Raw genomic sequence first — 18,046 nt, 5'->3', positions numbered from 1 at the left:
GATCCAGAGGAAGGCAAAAAAACCCATCTGAAGCCTCTCCAATTTGCCTTAGAGGGGGGAAAATTCCTTCCTGACTCCAAAATGGCAATCGGACTAGTCCCTGGATCAACTTGGACCATGAGCTATTTCCCAAAACCCTGTATTCCCTTAGTTGTGTAGGGATGTGAAAATCTTAGACACCCTTACACTTTACAGACAGGCACATCCCTAGTAATATGGACACCTTAGTGGGTCCTTATGGGGACCTTGTGCTTATGTAACCCCTGCAGTTCACACAGTGTACACTAGTGGCACTGTGCCAGAGTATAAAAGGTTTAGGAACCATGTGCTCTGGGTCCATTGCTTTAGCCCAACCAAGCAGGCTGGAAGGGAATGGGTGATGCTGACCCTAGGCGCTTTGGCCCTAGTAATTAGACAGCTATACTCGTTTTATAGATCGCTCTAGGAGTGATAGAGAGGTTAAATAGTTGAGCAGCTCAAGGCTCCGCCGAGGAGATTAGAGGGATTAAGATCCCAGGGTATTACTGACCCAGAGTAAGGAACCTAGTGTTGAGATAGGGATGTCAGGAGTTCCCCTAGTCTGCCACTTGAAGATATCCTGAAAACCGGGCACTACCCATCACATGCTGTCAACTTACTCTCTGCTGTATATTCCCTAGCCTGTGGGGATTCAGCCTATACGTGCTGTGAGTATATGCTTCCTTTATGCTGCTGTGTATGTTCTATACTCCATTGTGGATCAATGTGCTAAATGATCTCTGTGCTCTTGTTCAATAAATATTGTTCTTGGTTCAACTGTTAAAGAACTACTGGCGCCCATCATTGTGCTATCGCATCAGGTTACAGTTACGCTACACCCTTTGCCTCCACCCCGCTGCGAGGGCTTACCCCTGAGAAAGAGAGCTCATCGGTGGTCTCAGCCCACCAAGGAAAGTAGAGTAAACGGCCCTAGCACAAGTCAGTTTACTATAGTGCTACACTTGCAAAAAAGCTATCCAACCCCTTCTTAAAGCTATCTTATGTATCAGCCTGTACAACTGATTCAGGGAGAGAATTCCACATCTTCACAGCTCTCACTGTTAAAAACCCCTTCCGAATATTTAGGCGGAACCTCTTTTCTTCTAATCGGTATGGGTGACCTCGTGTCAGCTGGAAAGACCTACTGGTAAATAAAGCATTAGAGAGATTATTATATGATCCCCTTATATATTTATACATAGTCATCATAGTCACCCCTTAAGCGCCTCTTCTCCAGCGTGAACATCCCCAATTTGGCCAGTCTTTCCTCATAGCTAAGATTTTCAATACCTTTTACCAGCTTAGTTGTCCTTCTCTGTACCCTCTCTAATACAATAATGTCCTGTTTGAGTGATGGAGACCAAAACTGTACGGCATATTCTAGATGGGGCCTTACAAGTGCTCTATACCAGGGGTGTCCAAACTTTTTACAACGAGGGCCAGATTTGGTGAGGTGAAAATGTGTGGGGGCCAACCATTCTAATTGTTCCATTATCTGGGGGCACAACAGAATGGGAGGCCCCAAAATGGACAGGGCAACTCTAACGTACAATAGTTTGTTTCAGCTTATACTTGAGGGGATAATAAATAATTATTTACCACACTAATCAGCCCTGACAAGCTTCCTGCATCTCTTTCTCTCTGAGTCAACCCCTTAACAATAAAAGTCTGCAACGTGCTTATGTCTCACAGTGTTCTCTAACCAGAACAATTACATAACACTGCCCTAACCATAATGCTCCATGGTGTCTGTGTGTGTCTGCCTCTCTCCTCCACCCCTCTGTAGCTCACTCTGACAGCCAGAGACAGTTGTGGAGGAGTGTGCTGTGTGAGCACAGAAGAAGAGAAGATTCCTGCACAGACACCTCGTAGCCGTGATTGGTGGCAGCACGCAGTCTCTCTCAGACTGTCTTCCCAGTCCCCACCCAGTCTCCACAGAGGGAAGGCACACAGTCCGACTCCAGCCAACCAGAGTGAAGCCGTGGAGAGGGGGCGTGTCGGGACAGATCAGCTCTCTGTGATGTCCACACGCTGTCTCCACACAGCCCAGCCAGCCCGCGAAGCGGGGTGGGCGTGCCGGCACAGCAGCAGCAGTCTCTCTCCTCTCTAGGGAGCTGCACTGCAATCAGATGGAATAAGGTGCCTGCAGCAGTTGGCTGGGGGAAATTGATGCGGGCCAAATTAAAATGAATTGCGGGCCGCAGTTGGCCCACGGGCCGTAGTTTGGACACCCCTGCTCTATACAGTGGAAGAATGACCCCCTCCTCCCTTGACTCTATGCCCCTTTTAATACAGTTCAAGACCTTATTTTCCCTTGATGCTGCCGACTGGCATTGCTTGCTACAGCCAAGTTTATCATCTACAAGGACTTCAAGGTCCTTTTCCATAATGGATTTGCCTAGTGCAGTACCATTAAGGGTATAAGTGGCTTGGATATTTTTACATCCCAGGTGCATGACTTTACATTTATCAACATTGAATCTCATTTGCCACTTAGCTGCCCAGATTGCCAGTTTGTCAAGATCATGTTGCAATAATGCCACATCCTGGATGGAATTAATTGGGCTGGATAATTTTGTGTCATCTGCAAACACTGATACATTACTTGCAACACCCTCCCCTAAGTCATTAATGAACAAGTTAAATAAAAGTGGACCCAATACTGAGCCCTGGGGGACCCCACTAAGAACCTTACTCCAAGTAGAGAATGTCCCATTAACAATCACACTCTGTACCCGATCCTGTAGCCAGTTTCCTCTCCATGTGCAAATGACTTCATTAAGCCCAACAGACCTTAGTTTAGAAAGCAGTCGTTTGAGGGGCACAGTATCAAACGCTTTGGCAAAATCCAAATAGATCACATCTACTGCCCCCCCACTGTCCAGAATCTTACTTACCACATCATAAAATGCAATCAAATTCGTCTGACATGACCTATCCTTCATAAAGCCATGCTGATTGCTGCTCATAATGCCATTCATTAGGACAACATTTTGAATGTGATCCCTTAACAAGCCTTCAAATAATTTGCCTACCACAGATGTCAAGTTTACTGGCCTATAATTGCCAGGCTGAGATCGTAATCCCTTTTTAAATATTGGAATAACATCAGCTTTTCTCCAATCCATAGGCACCATACCAGATGACAGTGAATCTGAGAAAATCAGAAATAAGGGCTGGTCTAAGACTGAACTAAGCTCTCTTAGAACCCGGGGGTGTATGCCATCAGGCCCTGGAGCCTTGTTTACATTAATTTGTATTAAAGCTTTTTGAATCATATCCTGAGTCAGCCACTGACTAGATTGAGCTGAACCATTCGTGCAGTTATTAAGTGAGCCTGTGAACCCAGACTCCTCTATTGTATATGTCGGATTTATGCTCCTATAGTCCTCCAGGGATATAAGATTCTCAGCCACGATGAGTAAGTCTCTCTTGGATTTAAATAAATACTTACTCAAATCGAGCCTGGCCCCGAAGTTCCCCCTGGGCCTGACTTGAACCAAACAGATTCTCTCAGGAAATTAACCAGACAGCTTTATTTGAGGTATACATTAATACAGAGTATTACAATACAGAGAATTAAATAATAGCTCACACGCCCTGAAAGCTCGTGAGGACGTTGGGGGACCATAAGCAATACAACAGATGATTATTTAACCATTTCTTCTTCCATGGGGCTGATCCCTTGACATCCAATCATCGTCCTTGGTTTAATATAACTATGCCTCTCTGTCCATTTTAGTACAATTCTTCATGACCTAAGTATAGTCCAAATAAGTACATTTTCTGTGCTAGCACAGTGTCCAGAATGGTATCTGTGCAGTGGGTGTGTTTTTGGGGCTATAAGTGTCTTTCTTAACCTTGCACTAGGAATACTTGTGACATGAGACAACAGATGTATTCTTAGTTCTATGTAAACATTCTACAACCCTAATTAGTAGAAAGGCCTCTAACCTTGAAGTGTAGAGTCTAACACAGCTGTTCTGTGGCAGTGTCCTGTTCTATAATCATTGCATTTTATACAATACCTAACCCATATGTATATCATTTTAATCTAAAATCCTGATATCCACAGTATACACTGAAGAAAAGAACTGATTTAACACATTTGCCTTTTCTGTATCTGTTACAACCATACAGGTACCATTATTTAATGAAGCAACACTCTCAACCTGCATCTTTTTACTATTAATATATTTAAAAAACTTTTTAGGGTTAGTTTTCACCTCCACCGCAGTTAACTCTTCATTTCTTTTCTTATCCTTCCGGATTGCTGATTTACAACATTTATTACAGTGTTTATATTCATTAAATGCAGCTTTTGTCCCCACAGATTTGTAGTTTTTAAATGCCTTTCTCTTCTTTCCCATTAACTTCTTTACTTCTGTATTAAGCCACACAGGATGATTCTTAGAGCTTCTACGTTTAGTCCGTAAGGGAATAAATTGAGAACAGTAATTATTTAATATCATTTTAAAGGACAACCATTTCTGTTCTGTGTTTTTAGCCGAAAACCTAGTGCCCCAATCAATGCTCTGTAGGGCAGCCCTCAAGGCACTAAAATTAGCTTTTCCAAAATTCATGGTTTTTGTTGCCCCAGTATATTTTTGTTTTTTGCACCAGACATTAAAAGATATAACATTATGGTCACTATTACCCAGGGGTTCAATGACTTGCACATTTGCTATAAGTTCCGGGTGATTTGAGATCACTAAATCAAGAATAGCATTTTTTCTGGTAGGCTCCTCAACAACCTGTGCTAAAAAATTGTCATGCAATAAGTTTATAAACTTGTTCCCATTAACTGATCTAGCAGTACCGTTGCTCCAGTCAATATCTGGGTAATTAAAATCCCCCATTATCATTACTTTACCGAAACTAGCAGCCTTTTCTATTTGCATTAGAAGCTTTGTCTCTTCCTCCTCACTTACATTAGGGGGTCTATAGCATACTCCTACAATTAATTTGCTGGATTCTTTACTATTGGTGAAGAACTCCACCCATACGACTTCTGCCCCCTCATTTTCTAACATAACCTCCTCCTTTATATGAGCTTTTAAATCCTGCCTAACAAACAGACATACCCCTCCTCCTTTTCTATTGCCTCTATCCCTCCGAAACAAAGTATAGCCACTGATATTTACTGCCCAGTCATGCGACTCATTCAGCCATGTTTCGGCCACACCAATCACATCATATTTTCCTTCCAACACCAGCAGCTCCAGCTCTCCCATTTTACCTTAACAGTATCCCCAGCCAAATCTCCTCCCCCATTTTCCCTTTCTTTGCCCACTATCTCATCTAACCTGTCTTCCACTGAATCTTTTACTGAACCCTCCCCCCCCCACACCTAGTTTAAAATCTCCTCCAACCCTCTAGCCATCTTCTCTCCCAAAACAGCTGCCCCATCATCATTGAGGTGCAGCCCATCCCTAGCAAAGAGCCTGTAGCCGACTGAAAAATCAGCCCAGTTCTCCAAAAACCCAAAACCCTCCTCCCTACACCAATCTTTCAGCCACGCATTAATCTCCCTACGTTCCCGCTGTCTCCTTAGCGTTGCTCGTGGCTCAGGTAATATCTCTGTGAAAATTACCTTGGAAGTCCTCGCCCTCAGCTTTGCACCTAGTTTTTAAAATCATTTTTGAGGACTTCACCACCTCCTCTAACTTTGTCATTGGTACCTATGTGTACCAAGACCGCTGGGTCTTCCCCAGCCCCTCCCAATAATTTGTCCACTCGATCATTCATGTGTTTCACCGCAGGAGTTTATGCAGCCCAATGTTGTACTTACTGTACCACAGGGAAACACCAAACAAAAGTGGAATGCACAAGTGGTGTCTTAAAGCAGTGATCCCCAATTAGTGACTTGTGAGCTACATGCTGCTCTTCAACCCCTTGTATGTTGCTCCCATTGGCCTTAAAGGAAAACTATATCCCCCAAACAATGTAGGTCTCTATAAAAAGATATTGCATAAAACAGTTCAAATGTAAAACCCTTTACATAATAATATACTTTTCTAGTAGTATGTGCAATTGGGTAATCATAATTAAAAAATTGCCATTTTGAAAAATACGAGCCGCCCCCTGGGATGGTACGATTCACTATACTCACAAACATACAAACAAACCATACCTGTTAGGTCACATGAGCCAATTAACAGACAGAGTTGTGTCTTTTGCTTCCTGTTACAGTTAGAGCTTCAGTATTTCTGGTCAGGTGATCTCTGAGGCAGCACACAGACCATCACGAAATGGTGGCTCAAGGCAAGAGATGTTAAAGGGCAAGATTTACTTAAATATATATTCCAGTTTGATAAGATTCTTTATTATGCCACTTAATATGATGTTAACTATTTGTTGCTAAGGTGTTCATTTTGGGGGGTATCGTTTTCCTTTAAAGCTTATTTTTTTTATTCCTGGCTTGGAAGCAAGTTTTGGTAGCATAAAAAACAGGTATACTGCTAACCAGAGACAGTCACATAGGGTCTACCAAATAACAGCCCTTATTTGCCCCCACGGGAACTTTTTTCATGCTTGTGTTGCTCCCCAACAGTTTTTACAATTAAAAGTAAAAAAGGTTGGAGACCCCTGGCTTAAATTATAGATATTTGTCAATTTAGAGGTTGCTTACTCCTGCCTTGTTTTGTAGTACAATCTTAACTACATGTTTGCAGTATGTGCCCTGGTTTAAATAATTCATTTGTAATGTCTATATTTCAGACTGCCATGTCGGAGATGTGTGGTTGTTGGTAATGGGCACCTTCTAAAAAACAGTTCATTGGGAGAAACTATCAATAAATACGATGTTGTGATCAGGTAAAAATTTTTTAGATTGAATATAGTCTGTAATTTTTTTATTTAGCATTACACAATAGGGCTCATTTACATTCCACAAGTACTGCAATTTTCAAAGTTTTGAAGTCTGTTTGTTGTCATTTCCAGTGTGTGAGTGACGTGTACACCCAATTCTTTAGGTACAAGTGTGCTGTGCCTTTTGAGGCCTTGCCTACATAAATAGGCAAAGCGGCACGGAAGGCAGGAAGAACTAATCAGCTCCAAGTGTAACTATAATGAAGTGCAAGGAGTGCACTTTGTGTTTTTACAGGCAATGGAATGTGTGGGAATTGTGGGGACTGCAAATTAGTTTGTGGACATAAATAAGCCCTAACATTTATGTGCAAGCAGTATATAAAAGCACCAGCCACGACACCAGTGGGGGTTATTTAGTAAAGTTAGAACTGGGGAATCTAGAATGTTTCTGGCCCACTGTATAGCTTCTGTATATTAAATGACATAGTGACCTATGTGTAAAGGTGGCCATAGACACAAAGATCCACTCGTTTGGCGACATCACCAAACGAGCAGATCTTTCCCCGATATGCTATTAACGAGCATGGCTATATCGGGGGTAATCTGATTGTTCGGCCGTATGGCTGAACAATCCGATTACTATGTGCAATGGGCTCCGGTGGGATCGGTTGGGTCAAAATCAAACCTGACCAATCGACCAAACGACCAATCTCCGCCGGACGAAAGCTGTCTGTATTCTCCACACGCGTTCCGAAAATCGTACAAATCCTCGATTCGTACCATAGGATCTGTGTGTCTATGGCCAGCTTTAGACCCTGTAATTTTGTGAGACACCAGAAGGTGGCTTTAGTTAAGCTGTATGACCCATAGTTACCAAATATCAGTCAGCTGAATTTTTAGTAAGACTAATGAAAGTAAAATTCTAATTCTGCTGCTATGAGTTACTATTCCACAAAAAAGAGTATTCATTTTTTCCTTATGTTATGCTTTTTCACGTCATTGTCTTCTGTCAGAAGTGATTTGCCCATGACAGTGACCCATACATACTATATCTTTATTAAGCATGATGCATGGCAATACATGTGTAGGGACCCCTACTGGGTAATCTGCCCTGCAGCTTTAAGGCCCCCACCTTTTTTCTTAGAGTGATCTGCCAGGAGAGAATGACACTCCCCTGCTACACTGCTATATAGTGTGTGTAGGGAGTGGCCACTTCCTCTTTGGCCTGTGGATGGTGATCCAGCTGGGTGTGCTCAGGGGAGCCTGGGCACAGCTAGGCCCAGAAAGGCCCATGTGCTTTGGAAGGAGAAGTCGGGGACCAGGTAACCCCGTGAATGAGGAATAGTTGCACTAGGGCAGACTTGTTATAGTCTCTCTAGGAGAGAAAGGCAGAGAGGTGAGAGAGAAAGAGCAGCTGAAGCTCCAACAAGGATTTGCAGTAAGGGAGTAGCTTCCCAAAGGCTCTGTGTGTTGCCTCCAGTCAGGGACCTCAGTGAAGAGGGACTGTAGGGTAGAAGCTGCTTTCCTGACAACTTCCAGGAGGGAATGTGTGTGAATACTGCAAATGCCTAATGGAGACCTTTCCTCTGTGAGAAATGCCTAATGCCTGCAGCTCTGTGTGAGAAATGTGCTATTGCCTCAGCTCCTGTGTGAGTACTAAACCTGTGGTCACTTGCCTCGTGCATAGTTAAATAAACCGTTTTCTGTTTTACTGCAAGAACCTCCTGGCGCCCATCTTTTGTTGTATGCACAGTAGCCTGGGGGGATGTAGTTGCACTACACCATAGAGGGAACACTTCCACATGGCGAAGGCCCTGACCCTGTTGTGTGAAGTCGCGTGTAACCCATGCTTCTACTGCTAGCTGGACAGTTTAACTATTTGTGTGCTATGCAGCCCAAATAGGTGTTACATTTGGCGCCCAACGTGGGGCTCGATTCCCTAAAACCAGGCTGTGCATTGTTTTGTTCGAATCGTACGAATGGATGTACGAATTTGTCGGAGTGTACGAATGGATCGTACGAATTTTTCGAAGTGGATAAACGGAACGTACGAATTCTTTGAATCGTATGGATTTCCTTCGAAGTATTTGGCCGTGGGTTCGGGCTTGGAGGTTCGCCCCGATTTCACGAAGGCCTGCGGATGTCAGTTGGATGGGAGGAAGATGGATGTCCCGGATGGAGACATTTCCTGCTCATGTGTGATCCCGGATCATGGATCTGGAAGAGGAGAACCTGGAGGATGGATTCTTCTGTGTTTGCTACAGCTCTTCTATGGACTCCTGCAGAGTGAGATGCCTAGAGTGCTGCTTGCTTGTTTTTTGTGGCTGGAAGGACTGCTGGACTAAGTGGGTTCTAATTCAGGACTATTGATCCCCACCACCATTTCTTCTGCCTTCACCTACTCGCTGAGTAGTGTTTCTGCACCCAAGGACTGGCCTGTGTGGACCCTTGGGAGGGGGAGAAGTATTTTTGCTGATGTGTAATAAAGTTGACCAACTGCAACTGTTTATTATGAAATTGAAAATGTTTGATACAGTATTGTGCATGCTGTGTTTCCTTTACAGTGACCATTGTTACCAGGTATTCCTTAGGAGAGGATACCAGAAGTGGATGTGATGGTACTGTAAGTTGATATATGTTGGGGATGTTTAAACCATTGTCGGGACGAAATGGGTTTTTCCCCCGGGTGTATGTAGGGACCCCTACTGGGTAATCTGCCCTGCAGCTTTAAGGCCCCCACCTTTTTTCTTAGAGTGATCTGCCAGGAGAGAATGACACTCCCCTGCTACACTGCTATATAGTGTGTGTAGGGAGTGGCCACTTCCTCTTTGGCCTGTGGATGGTGATCCAGCTGGGTGTGCTCAGGGGAGCCTGGGCACAGCTAGGCCCAGAAAGGCCCATGTGCTTTGGAAGGAGAAGTCGGGGACCAGGTAACCCCGTGAATGAGGAATAGTTGCACTAGGGCAGACTTGTTATAGTCTCTCTAGGAGAGAAAGGCAGAGAGGTGAGAGAGAAAGAGCAGCTGAAGCTCCAACAAGGATTTGCAGTAAGGGAGTAGCTTCCCAAAGGCTCTGTGTGTTGCCTCCAGTCAGGGACCTCAGTGAAGAGGGACTGTAGGGTAGAAGCTGCTTTCCTGACAACTTCCAGGAGGGAATGTGTGTGAATACTGCAAATGCCTAATGGAGACCTTTCCTCTGTGAGAAATGCCTAATGCCTGCAGCTCTGTGTGAGAAATGTGCTATTGCCTCAGCTCCTGTGTGAGTACTAAACCTGTGGTCACTTGCCTCGTGCATAGTTAAATAAACCGTTTTCTGTTTTACTGCAAGAACCTCCTGGCGCCCATCTTTTGTTGTATGCACAGTAGCCTGGGGGGATGTAGTTGCACTACACCATAGAGGGAACACTTCCACATGGCGAAGGCCCTGACCCTGTTGTGTGAAGTCGCGTGTAACCCATGCTTCTACTGCTAGCTGGACAGTTTAACTATTTGTGTGCTATGCAGCCCAAATAGGTGTTACACATGCATACAAACACACTTAATACCACCAGAAATCTTCACAAGAGAGTAAAAGCACTTGAACTTTGGATTATTTTTTGCCATGTGACTTGTATATATCTTCATCTTTGTGTTCAGAATGATTTCAAGAATGACTTAAAAACAAAACACTTCCTTAACCACTAAATGGAGCTTGCTAGCTTTTATAATTTTTACTTATAGCTCAATAAATATTCACTATAACTATTATTATGGAATCGTGCAGGATAGTGGGTACTTGAAGGAAAACTATACCCCCCCCAAACAATGTAGGTCTTTATAAAAATATATTGCATAAAACCGCTCATATGTAAAACCATGTAAATAAACCATTTTCATAATAATATACTTTTTTAGTAGTATGTGCCATTGGGTAATCTTAAATAGAAAACTGCCATGCAAAAAAAGGGCTGAACCCATGGGATGCACACACAAACCATACTTGTTAGGTCACATGAGCCAATAACCAGACAGATTTCTGTCTTTTGCTTCCACACTTGTTCCTGTTACAGTTAGAGTTGCAGTATTTCTGGTCAGGTGATCTCTAAAGCAGCAAATCACGAAAAAGGTGGTTCAAGGCAAGAGATGTAAAAGGGCAATATTTATATAAATATATATACCAGTTTGGTGAGATTTTGTAATATGCCACTTAATTTGATATAAACTATCTGTTACTTAAATATTAATTTTCGAGGTAAAGTTTTCCTTTAATCGATTTAATTCCAATTCAAACAAGGTTCAAATCACCATACCCTTTCCCTTTACTGCAAAACCATCAATTTCTAGCTGTCCATGTTGGCACTGGAGGGGCTAGTCACCACACACAGTCCACCATGCTGCTCTGCCTTACGCATTTCACATGGCTTCATCAGGGGCACAAGAACCAAGTCCACTGCATTTGTCACAATTGTGGCAGAATGAATACCACTGCATATGTGCCGTTTGTGGCTGATGTTTTCAGAGTGGGATTGTGTAACCTCTGTTGGGCAGCATTTAAAACAACCAATGAAACTTTTACAGTAAGCTTGCTGTGCTTATTGACCATTATAATGTCTTGATTACATTATTTGATACAGGTATGGGATTTCTTATCCTCAAACCTGGTATCCTCATATTTCCTTTTTCTCTGTAAAAGTTAACCAGTACCCTGTATTTAATTGTAATTAAGCTGCATAAATCCATATTGGTGGCAACAATCCTATTGGCAGTAAAAAAAGGATATCAAAGGCTTTGGTAGTCCGCTCCCTCTGCCGGTTCCCAAAAGGGTCTGTTCTCCCTCAGACTTGTATAGAAATCCAATTCAGAGTTGCGAAAGGAAACCAGCGCTCATCCAGCACGAGGTATAGACAACAAGAGAATGATTCTCATATAGTGTAGTATTTTTGCATAGATGTAATACACCACTTTGTGAAATTAGAGTACTAAAAAGGTGCCCTTTACAGATTATACTATTTGCCGTGCCACTTATTAAAATTCACACAGTGAAGTGAATCTTATGTGAGGGTACTCACGAACGTTTAAACGAGGTTTTGGCGTTTAGAAAGATAGTGTAACAGTCATCCTCTCACTTCTCTCCAGACTCTGTGGCTTTAAAACAATGCGCTGACATAGTGTAAAATCGTCACTTTTTTAATCCCAAAATAACATTAAAAACACACTCACAATGTTAATGTTAAAATATTCGCAATAAAACAAAGTCACCACTTCGCCGTCTGTTGGAGTCACCAGGCAGCCAGTAATTTCACAAACTGCCGCAACAATCCTATTGGGTTTATTTCATGTTTAAATGATTTTATAGTCGATTTAAGGAATGGTGAAATTATTTAAAAAACCTTATTTGGAAAACCCCAGGTTCTGGAGCTTTATAAATACTTCATAATAACATTTATTTTTATTTTTGTGTAATATTCATATTATCCTTATTTCTGGAACTAATGTTTCTTTCTTTTTTTCCACAGGTTAAACAATGCTCCAGTCCATAAATATGAAAAAGACGTGGGCAATAAGACCACTATGCGCCTTTTCTACCCAGAGTCTGCTGATTTTGATCCTCAGCTTGATAACAACCCAGGCACTCTGTTGGTGTTGGTGCCATTCAAGCCTCTAGACATCCAGTGGATGAAGATAATCTTAAACAATGAGAAAAGGGTATGTCATAGAAAATCTATTTAATATTGACACTAGAAATTTCTGGCTAATATTATATACAGTTTGTGCAGGGTTATCACTGATGTGCTCATGCACACAACAACTTAATTTTGGTACAACCAATTGAACCTGCTATTATTTTGAGATACCCAGCATGGGTACATTTTTGAAATAAGGTAACACAACAATACAACATTGTATATGTCAACAACCAAAGGAAAAAGATATTAAAAAAATATTTATCAGATTAATTAAACATCAAAGTTTGGTATTGTATACAGTGACAAGCATTATTTCCCAGAAATTGGATTTTATTGCACATTATGTCAAGATAAAGAAGAAATCATACATTGTTATTTAGGAAAAAAATTAAGAATTAAACATAACTATTTTAAGAGTCATTATATATGAGAAAATTGTATTAATGGGCTCTTGCACACAAACCGTTTCATTGATTACTTTCACATTGTGCTGAATTGTTTGTTTCGTGCTCCAAACCATGCTTTCTAAGATGAAATCTCTTCTTTTTTAGGTCCGTAAAGGTTTTTGGAAAATGCCTCCTATCATTTGGGAAGTAGAAGCTGAAAACATTCGCATCTTAAACCCATATTACATGGCAGTTACTGCTATACAGATTCTTAAATCTAAAAAAATCACAGCGGTAAGTGTGAAGCCATTGCAAAGTTTGTCTGCATATTATCCTGTGACTTTTTTTTAGCAAGGAATCTAAATGATAAAATCCTTCCCCTTATTTGGAAATGCACTGCTATGCTGGCCCACGTGTGTTACAAGGTCTCATTTACTAATCTTGTTTTATTTGATACATGCAAGCAGTTATGTAATGAGACAGTGATAGGGAAATGTAATAAAAGTTACAAAGTTAGCACCTATATAGCAACCAGTCATTTAAAGGAACAGTTCAGCGTGAAAAATAAAAATGGTGTAAATAGATAGACTGTGCAAAATAAAAAATGTTTCTAATTTAGTTAGCCAAAAATGTAATGTATAAAGGCTGGAGTGACTGGATGTCTAACATAATAGCCACAACACTACTTCCTGATTTTCAGTTCTATAACTCTGAGTCAAGTCTTGACTTGAAGGGGGGCCACATGGTTCATTTCTGTTCAGTGAGTTTGCAATGTTTGAACCATGCATCATTAGCTGTATTACTAGAATTGGGACTATCAAGAAGGACACCTTCATTAACTGGTTCCTCATTTGTGTAGACAGATGAAAAATATGTGTTCAGAATCTGGGCTTTTTTTTGTTTTCATCAACCAGCTGACCCCCCTCTGATATTAAAGGTCCCACCCCTTCCTGCTTCATTTTTTTTTTTACTATTAACATATTTAAAAAATAATTTTGGATTCTTTTTACTGCTTGCTGCAATATCCTTCCCCGAGCTGCTTTAGAAGGTAAAAAATAAGACTTACAATTCAATATTAGAAAAATGATTACACATAGAAAATAGAAAGTAATTGGAAAGTCTTTATTTCTGGTGAACTATCTGTAAAAAAACTGAACTGAAAAAAAAGTTGGAAGGTGAACAACCCCTTTAATGCTTCCTGCTAATTTATAGCTGTAGCTGATTAGACCAGTACAAACTCTGCACTCTTTTATTACATTCCCCATTTAGTGCCTGTTATTATATATGTGGGTGAGTGTATTATTGGGGTGGTTCACATTTAAGTTAACTTTGAGTATGTTATAGAATGGACAATTCTTAGCAACTTTTCAGCTGGTCTTTATTATTTTTATATCCTTTTTTTAAATAGTAGTTTTATGTTTTGTATAGTTTTATATATGTTCTGCCCTCTTCTGACTGACCCACTAGGTTTCCCATATCATAAAATGATAGTCACCCAGCCATAAAATGCCAGTGAATCCCAGCATATAGTGGCACTGTATATCCCTCTACGTCTTTTTAAAGGGGTTGTTCAGCTTTAAAATAACTTTTAACATTTTATAATCAATTTGCAATTGCTTTTCATTTTTTACTTGTATTTTTGAGTGGATTTTTCTCTTTATTCAGTAGCTTTCCAATTTGCCATCTAGTTGCTAGAGTCCAAATTACCCTAGCAACTGTGCATTGATTTAAATTAGAGACTGGAATATGAATAGGAGAGGGCCAGAATAGAAAGTAACAATAAAAATAAATGTGTAGCCTTTCAGAGCATTGTTTTTTTTAAATGGGGTCAGTGACCCCCATTTGATTGCTGGAAAATGTCAGAAGAAGAAGGCAAATAATTTAAAAACTATGAAAAATAAAAAAAATAAAGGTCAATTGAAAAGTTGCTTTGTTTAGTGCTTATTGAACACTTTGCTTAACTCCTTCTCCTAGAATCGTATTCTTCCACAAGAGTGGGGGGTGTAAGTGGAAAGCACTACCTTTCATTTAAAGTATGTTGAGCATGGTGAACTAGATAAGGGACTGTCCATGTTATTTGATGGGGGTTATAGAAAAAATACTAGTTTAACACAAGGCAATTGTACAGTATATTGTCATTCCTTTAAAACACTTTTAATTTTTTGGTGTTACTGTTCCTTTAAATCTGTTGCATAAATGGCAAGACAAGCTTACCATCCCATAAAGCAGTGATCCCCAACCAGAAGCCCGCGAGCAACATGTTGCTCACCAACCCCTTGGATGTTGCTCCCAGTGGCCCCAAAGCAGGTGTTTATTTTTGAATTTTGGGTGTGGAGTCAAGTTTTGGTTGCCTAAAAAACAGGTGTACTGCCAAACAGAGCCTTCTGTAGGCTGACAATCCACATAGGGGCTACCAATAGCCAATCACAGCCCATAACTGCAACTCTCAGGAGTTTTTTACATGCTTGTGTTGCTCTCCAACTTATTTTACATTTGAATGTGGCTCTCAGGTAAAAAAAGGTTGGGGATCCCTGCCATAAAGCATTTTTCAGCAAGTCCCATGCCCAGTGATGATTATGGCATGAGTTTAACATTGTACAACTTTTTGGGTAGACTTTTAACACTTGCCATTTTTTCCTACAGATACCCACAACAGGGATGTTGGCCATCACATTTGCTCTTCACTTCTGTGACATGGTTCACATAGCCGGTTTTGGCTACCCTGCACTCACCAATAAAAAGCAACCCATTCACTATTATGAGAAGGCGACCCTGAAGTCTATGGCTGTAAGTTTCTAAATGTGTATAATACAATTGTTCCTTTGACATTGGCTGGCATTCACACCGATTTCCATATAATATCACACTTTTTTGATTTTGTAAGCATAAGGAAACAATTTGGCTTATGTTACGTAAAGTGTGTATAGTTTATTATTTATTCGTGTTTTTGTGTTGGTTCTGTAGGTGTCTGGGCATAACATTACCCTGGAAGCTCAAGCAATAAAACGTCTTCTTCAGCAAGGGATTATTTCCAATTTGACTTACTTTTAAATGTGTTAATCTTACACTTTGGTCTTTTGGAGAATGTAAACCTTTGGCAATACCTACTACAGACTTAAGGTAGATTCTGTAATGCCATGGAGTATATGAGGACAGAATCCATAGAATGTCCCCGGTGGATACGTTTGTAATCACTGTTAGAGATGTCGCGAACTGTTCGCCGGCGAACTTGTTCGCGCGAACATCGGGTGTTCGCGCTCGCCGGAAGTTCGCGAACGTCGCGCGACGTTCGCCATTTTGGGTTCGCCATTGTTGGCGCTTTTTTTTGCCCTCTCACCCCAGACCAGCAGGTACATGGCAGCCAATCAGGAAGCTCTCCCCTGGACCACTCCCCTTCCCTATAAAAACCGAAGCCCTGCAGCGTTTTTTCACTCTGCCTGTGTGTGCTGAAGAGATAGTGTAGGGAGAGAGCTGCTGCCTGTTAGTGATTTCAGGGACAGTTGAAAGTTTGCTGGCTAGTAATCGTTTTGATACTGCTCTGTTATTGGAGGGACAGAAGTCTGCAGGGGTTTGAGGGACATTTAAGCTTAGGTAGCTTTGCTGGCTAGTAATCTACCTTCTACTGCAGTGCTCTGTATGTAGCTGCAGTGGGCAGCTGTCCTGCTTCTGATCTCATCTGCTGACTGCTGCAATAACAGTAGTCCTTGTAAGGACTGCTTTTATTTATTTTTTTGTTGTTTTACTACTACTACTACTACTACTACTATAAGAGCCCAGTGCTATTAGTCTAGCAGTGTTGGGGAGTGGGACTGGTGTGCTAATCTGCTGCTCCTAGTAGTTCAGCAGCACCAACTTTAATTTTTTTTTTTAATATTCATTTTTTTTTTATTTTACTTTTTTTTATTTTACTACCGCTGTAGTAGTGTATAAGTTGACCTTTTAGGCATTATTTGCCCTGTAGGCATTATTTGCACACTGTTTTCTTCAACCCGCCATCGAGCTGTGTGACCTTGTTCACATTCTGTCTAAATATCCATAATATTACCGTCTCCAGAAAAAACACCGGAGTCACTTTTTTCAAGCAGCCATAATATATTTTACGTAATCCGTATCCACCGCTGTAGTAGTGTATACGTTGGCCTTGTAGGCATTATTTGCACACTGTTTTCTTCAACCCGCCATCGAGCTGTGTGACCTTGTTCCCATTCTGTCTAAATATCCATAATATTACCGTCTCCAGAAAAAACACCGGAGTCACTTTTTCAAGCAGCATTCATATATTTTACGTAATCCGTATCCACCGCTGTAGTAGTGTATACGTTGGCCTTGTAGGCATTATTTGCACACTGTTTTCTTCAACCCGCCATCGAGCTGTGTGACCTTGTTCCCATTCTGTCTAAATATCCATAATATTACCGTCTCCAGAAAAAACACCGGAGTCACTTTTTTCAAGCAGCATTCATATATTTTACGTAATCCGTATCCACCGCTGTAGTAGTGTATACGTTGGCCTTGTAGGCATTATTTGCACACTGTTTTCTTCAACCCGCCATCGAGCTGTGTGACCTTGTTCCCATTCTGTCTAAATATCCATAATATTACCGTCTCCAGAAAAAACACCGGAGTCACTTTTTTCAAGCAGCATTCATATATTTTACGTAATCCGTATCCACCGCTGTAGTAGTGTATACGTTGGCCTTGTAGGCATTATTTGCACAGTGTTTTCTTCAACCCGCCATCGAGCTGTGTGAGCTTGTTCACATTTTGTCTAAATATTGATAATATTATCGTCTCTAGAAAAACCACTTGAGTTACTTTTTTTCAAGCAGCATTCATATATTTTACGTAATCCGTATCCACCGCTGTAGTAGTGTATACGTTGACCTTGTAGGCATTATTTGCACACTGTTTTCTTCAACCCGCCATCGAGCTGTGTGAGCTTGTTCACATTTTGTCTAAATATTGATAATATTATCGTCTCTAGAAAAACCACTTGAGTTACTTTTTTTCAAGCAGCATTCATATATTTTACGTAATCCGTATCCACCGCTGTAGTAGTGTATACGTTGACCTTGTAGGCATTATTTGCACACTGTTTTCTTCAACCCGCCATCGAGCTGTGTGAGCTTGTTCACATTTTGTCTAAATATTGATAATATTATCGTCTC

General features: G+C 41.1%; 1 protein-coding gene across 1 annotated transcript in view; it reads left to right on the top strand.

The window, feature by feature from the left end:
• The window catches only part of LOC108697230 (CMP-N-acetylneuraminate-beta-galactosamide-alpha-2,3-sialyltransferase 4-like), a 57,684-nt gene extending 41,593 nt beyond the window's left edge, over nucleotides 1-16,091 (top strand). Inside the window, exons 8-12 of the mRNA XM_041571303.1 lie at nucleotides 6,739-6,834; nucleotides 12,322-12,511; nucleotides 13,044-13,172; nucleotides 15,522-15,665; nucleotides 15,843-16,091. Of these exons, the coding sequence (XP_041427237.1) occupies nucleotides 6,739-6,834; nucleotides 12,322-12,511; nucleotides 13,044-13,172; nucleotides 15,522-15,665; nucleotides 15,843-15,929 (646 nt within the window). The 3' untranslated portion in view covers nucleotides 15,930-16,091. The remainder of the gene's footprint in view (nucleotides 1-6,738; nucleotides 6,835-12,321; nucleotides 12,512-13,043; nucleotides 13,173-15,521; nucleotides 15,666-15,842) is intronic.
• The last annotated feature ends 1,955 nt before the right edge of the window (nucleotides 16,092-18,046 follow it).

This window comes from Xenopus laevis, chromosome 7S (genome assembly GCF_017654675.1).
Source record: "Xenopus laevis strain J_2021 chromosome 7S, Xenopus_laevis_v10.1, whole genome shotgun sequence".
Lineage (NCBI taxonomy): Eukaryota > Metazoa > Chordata > Amphibia > Anura > Pipidae > Xenopus > Xenopus laevis.
This window is presented reverse-complemented; position numbering and strand designations above follow the sequence as displayed.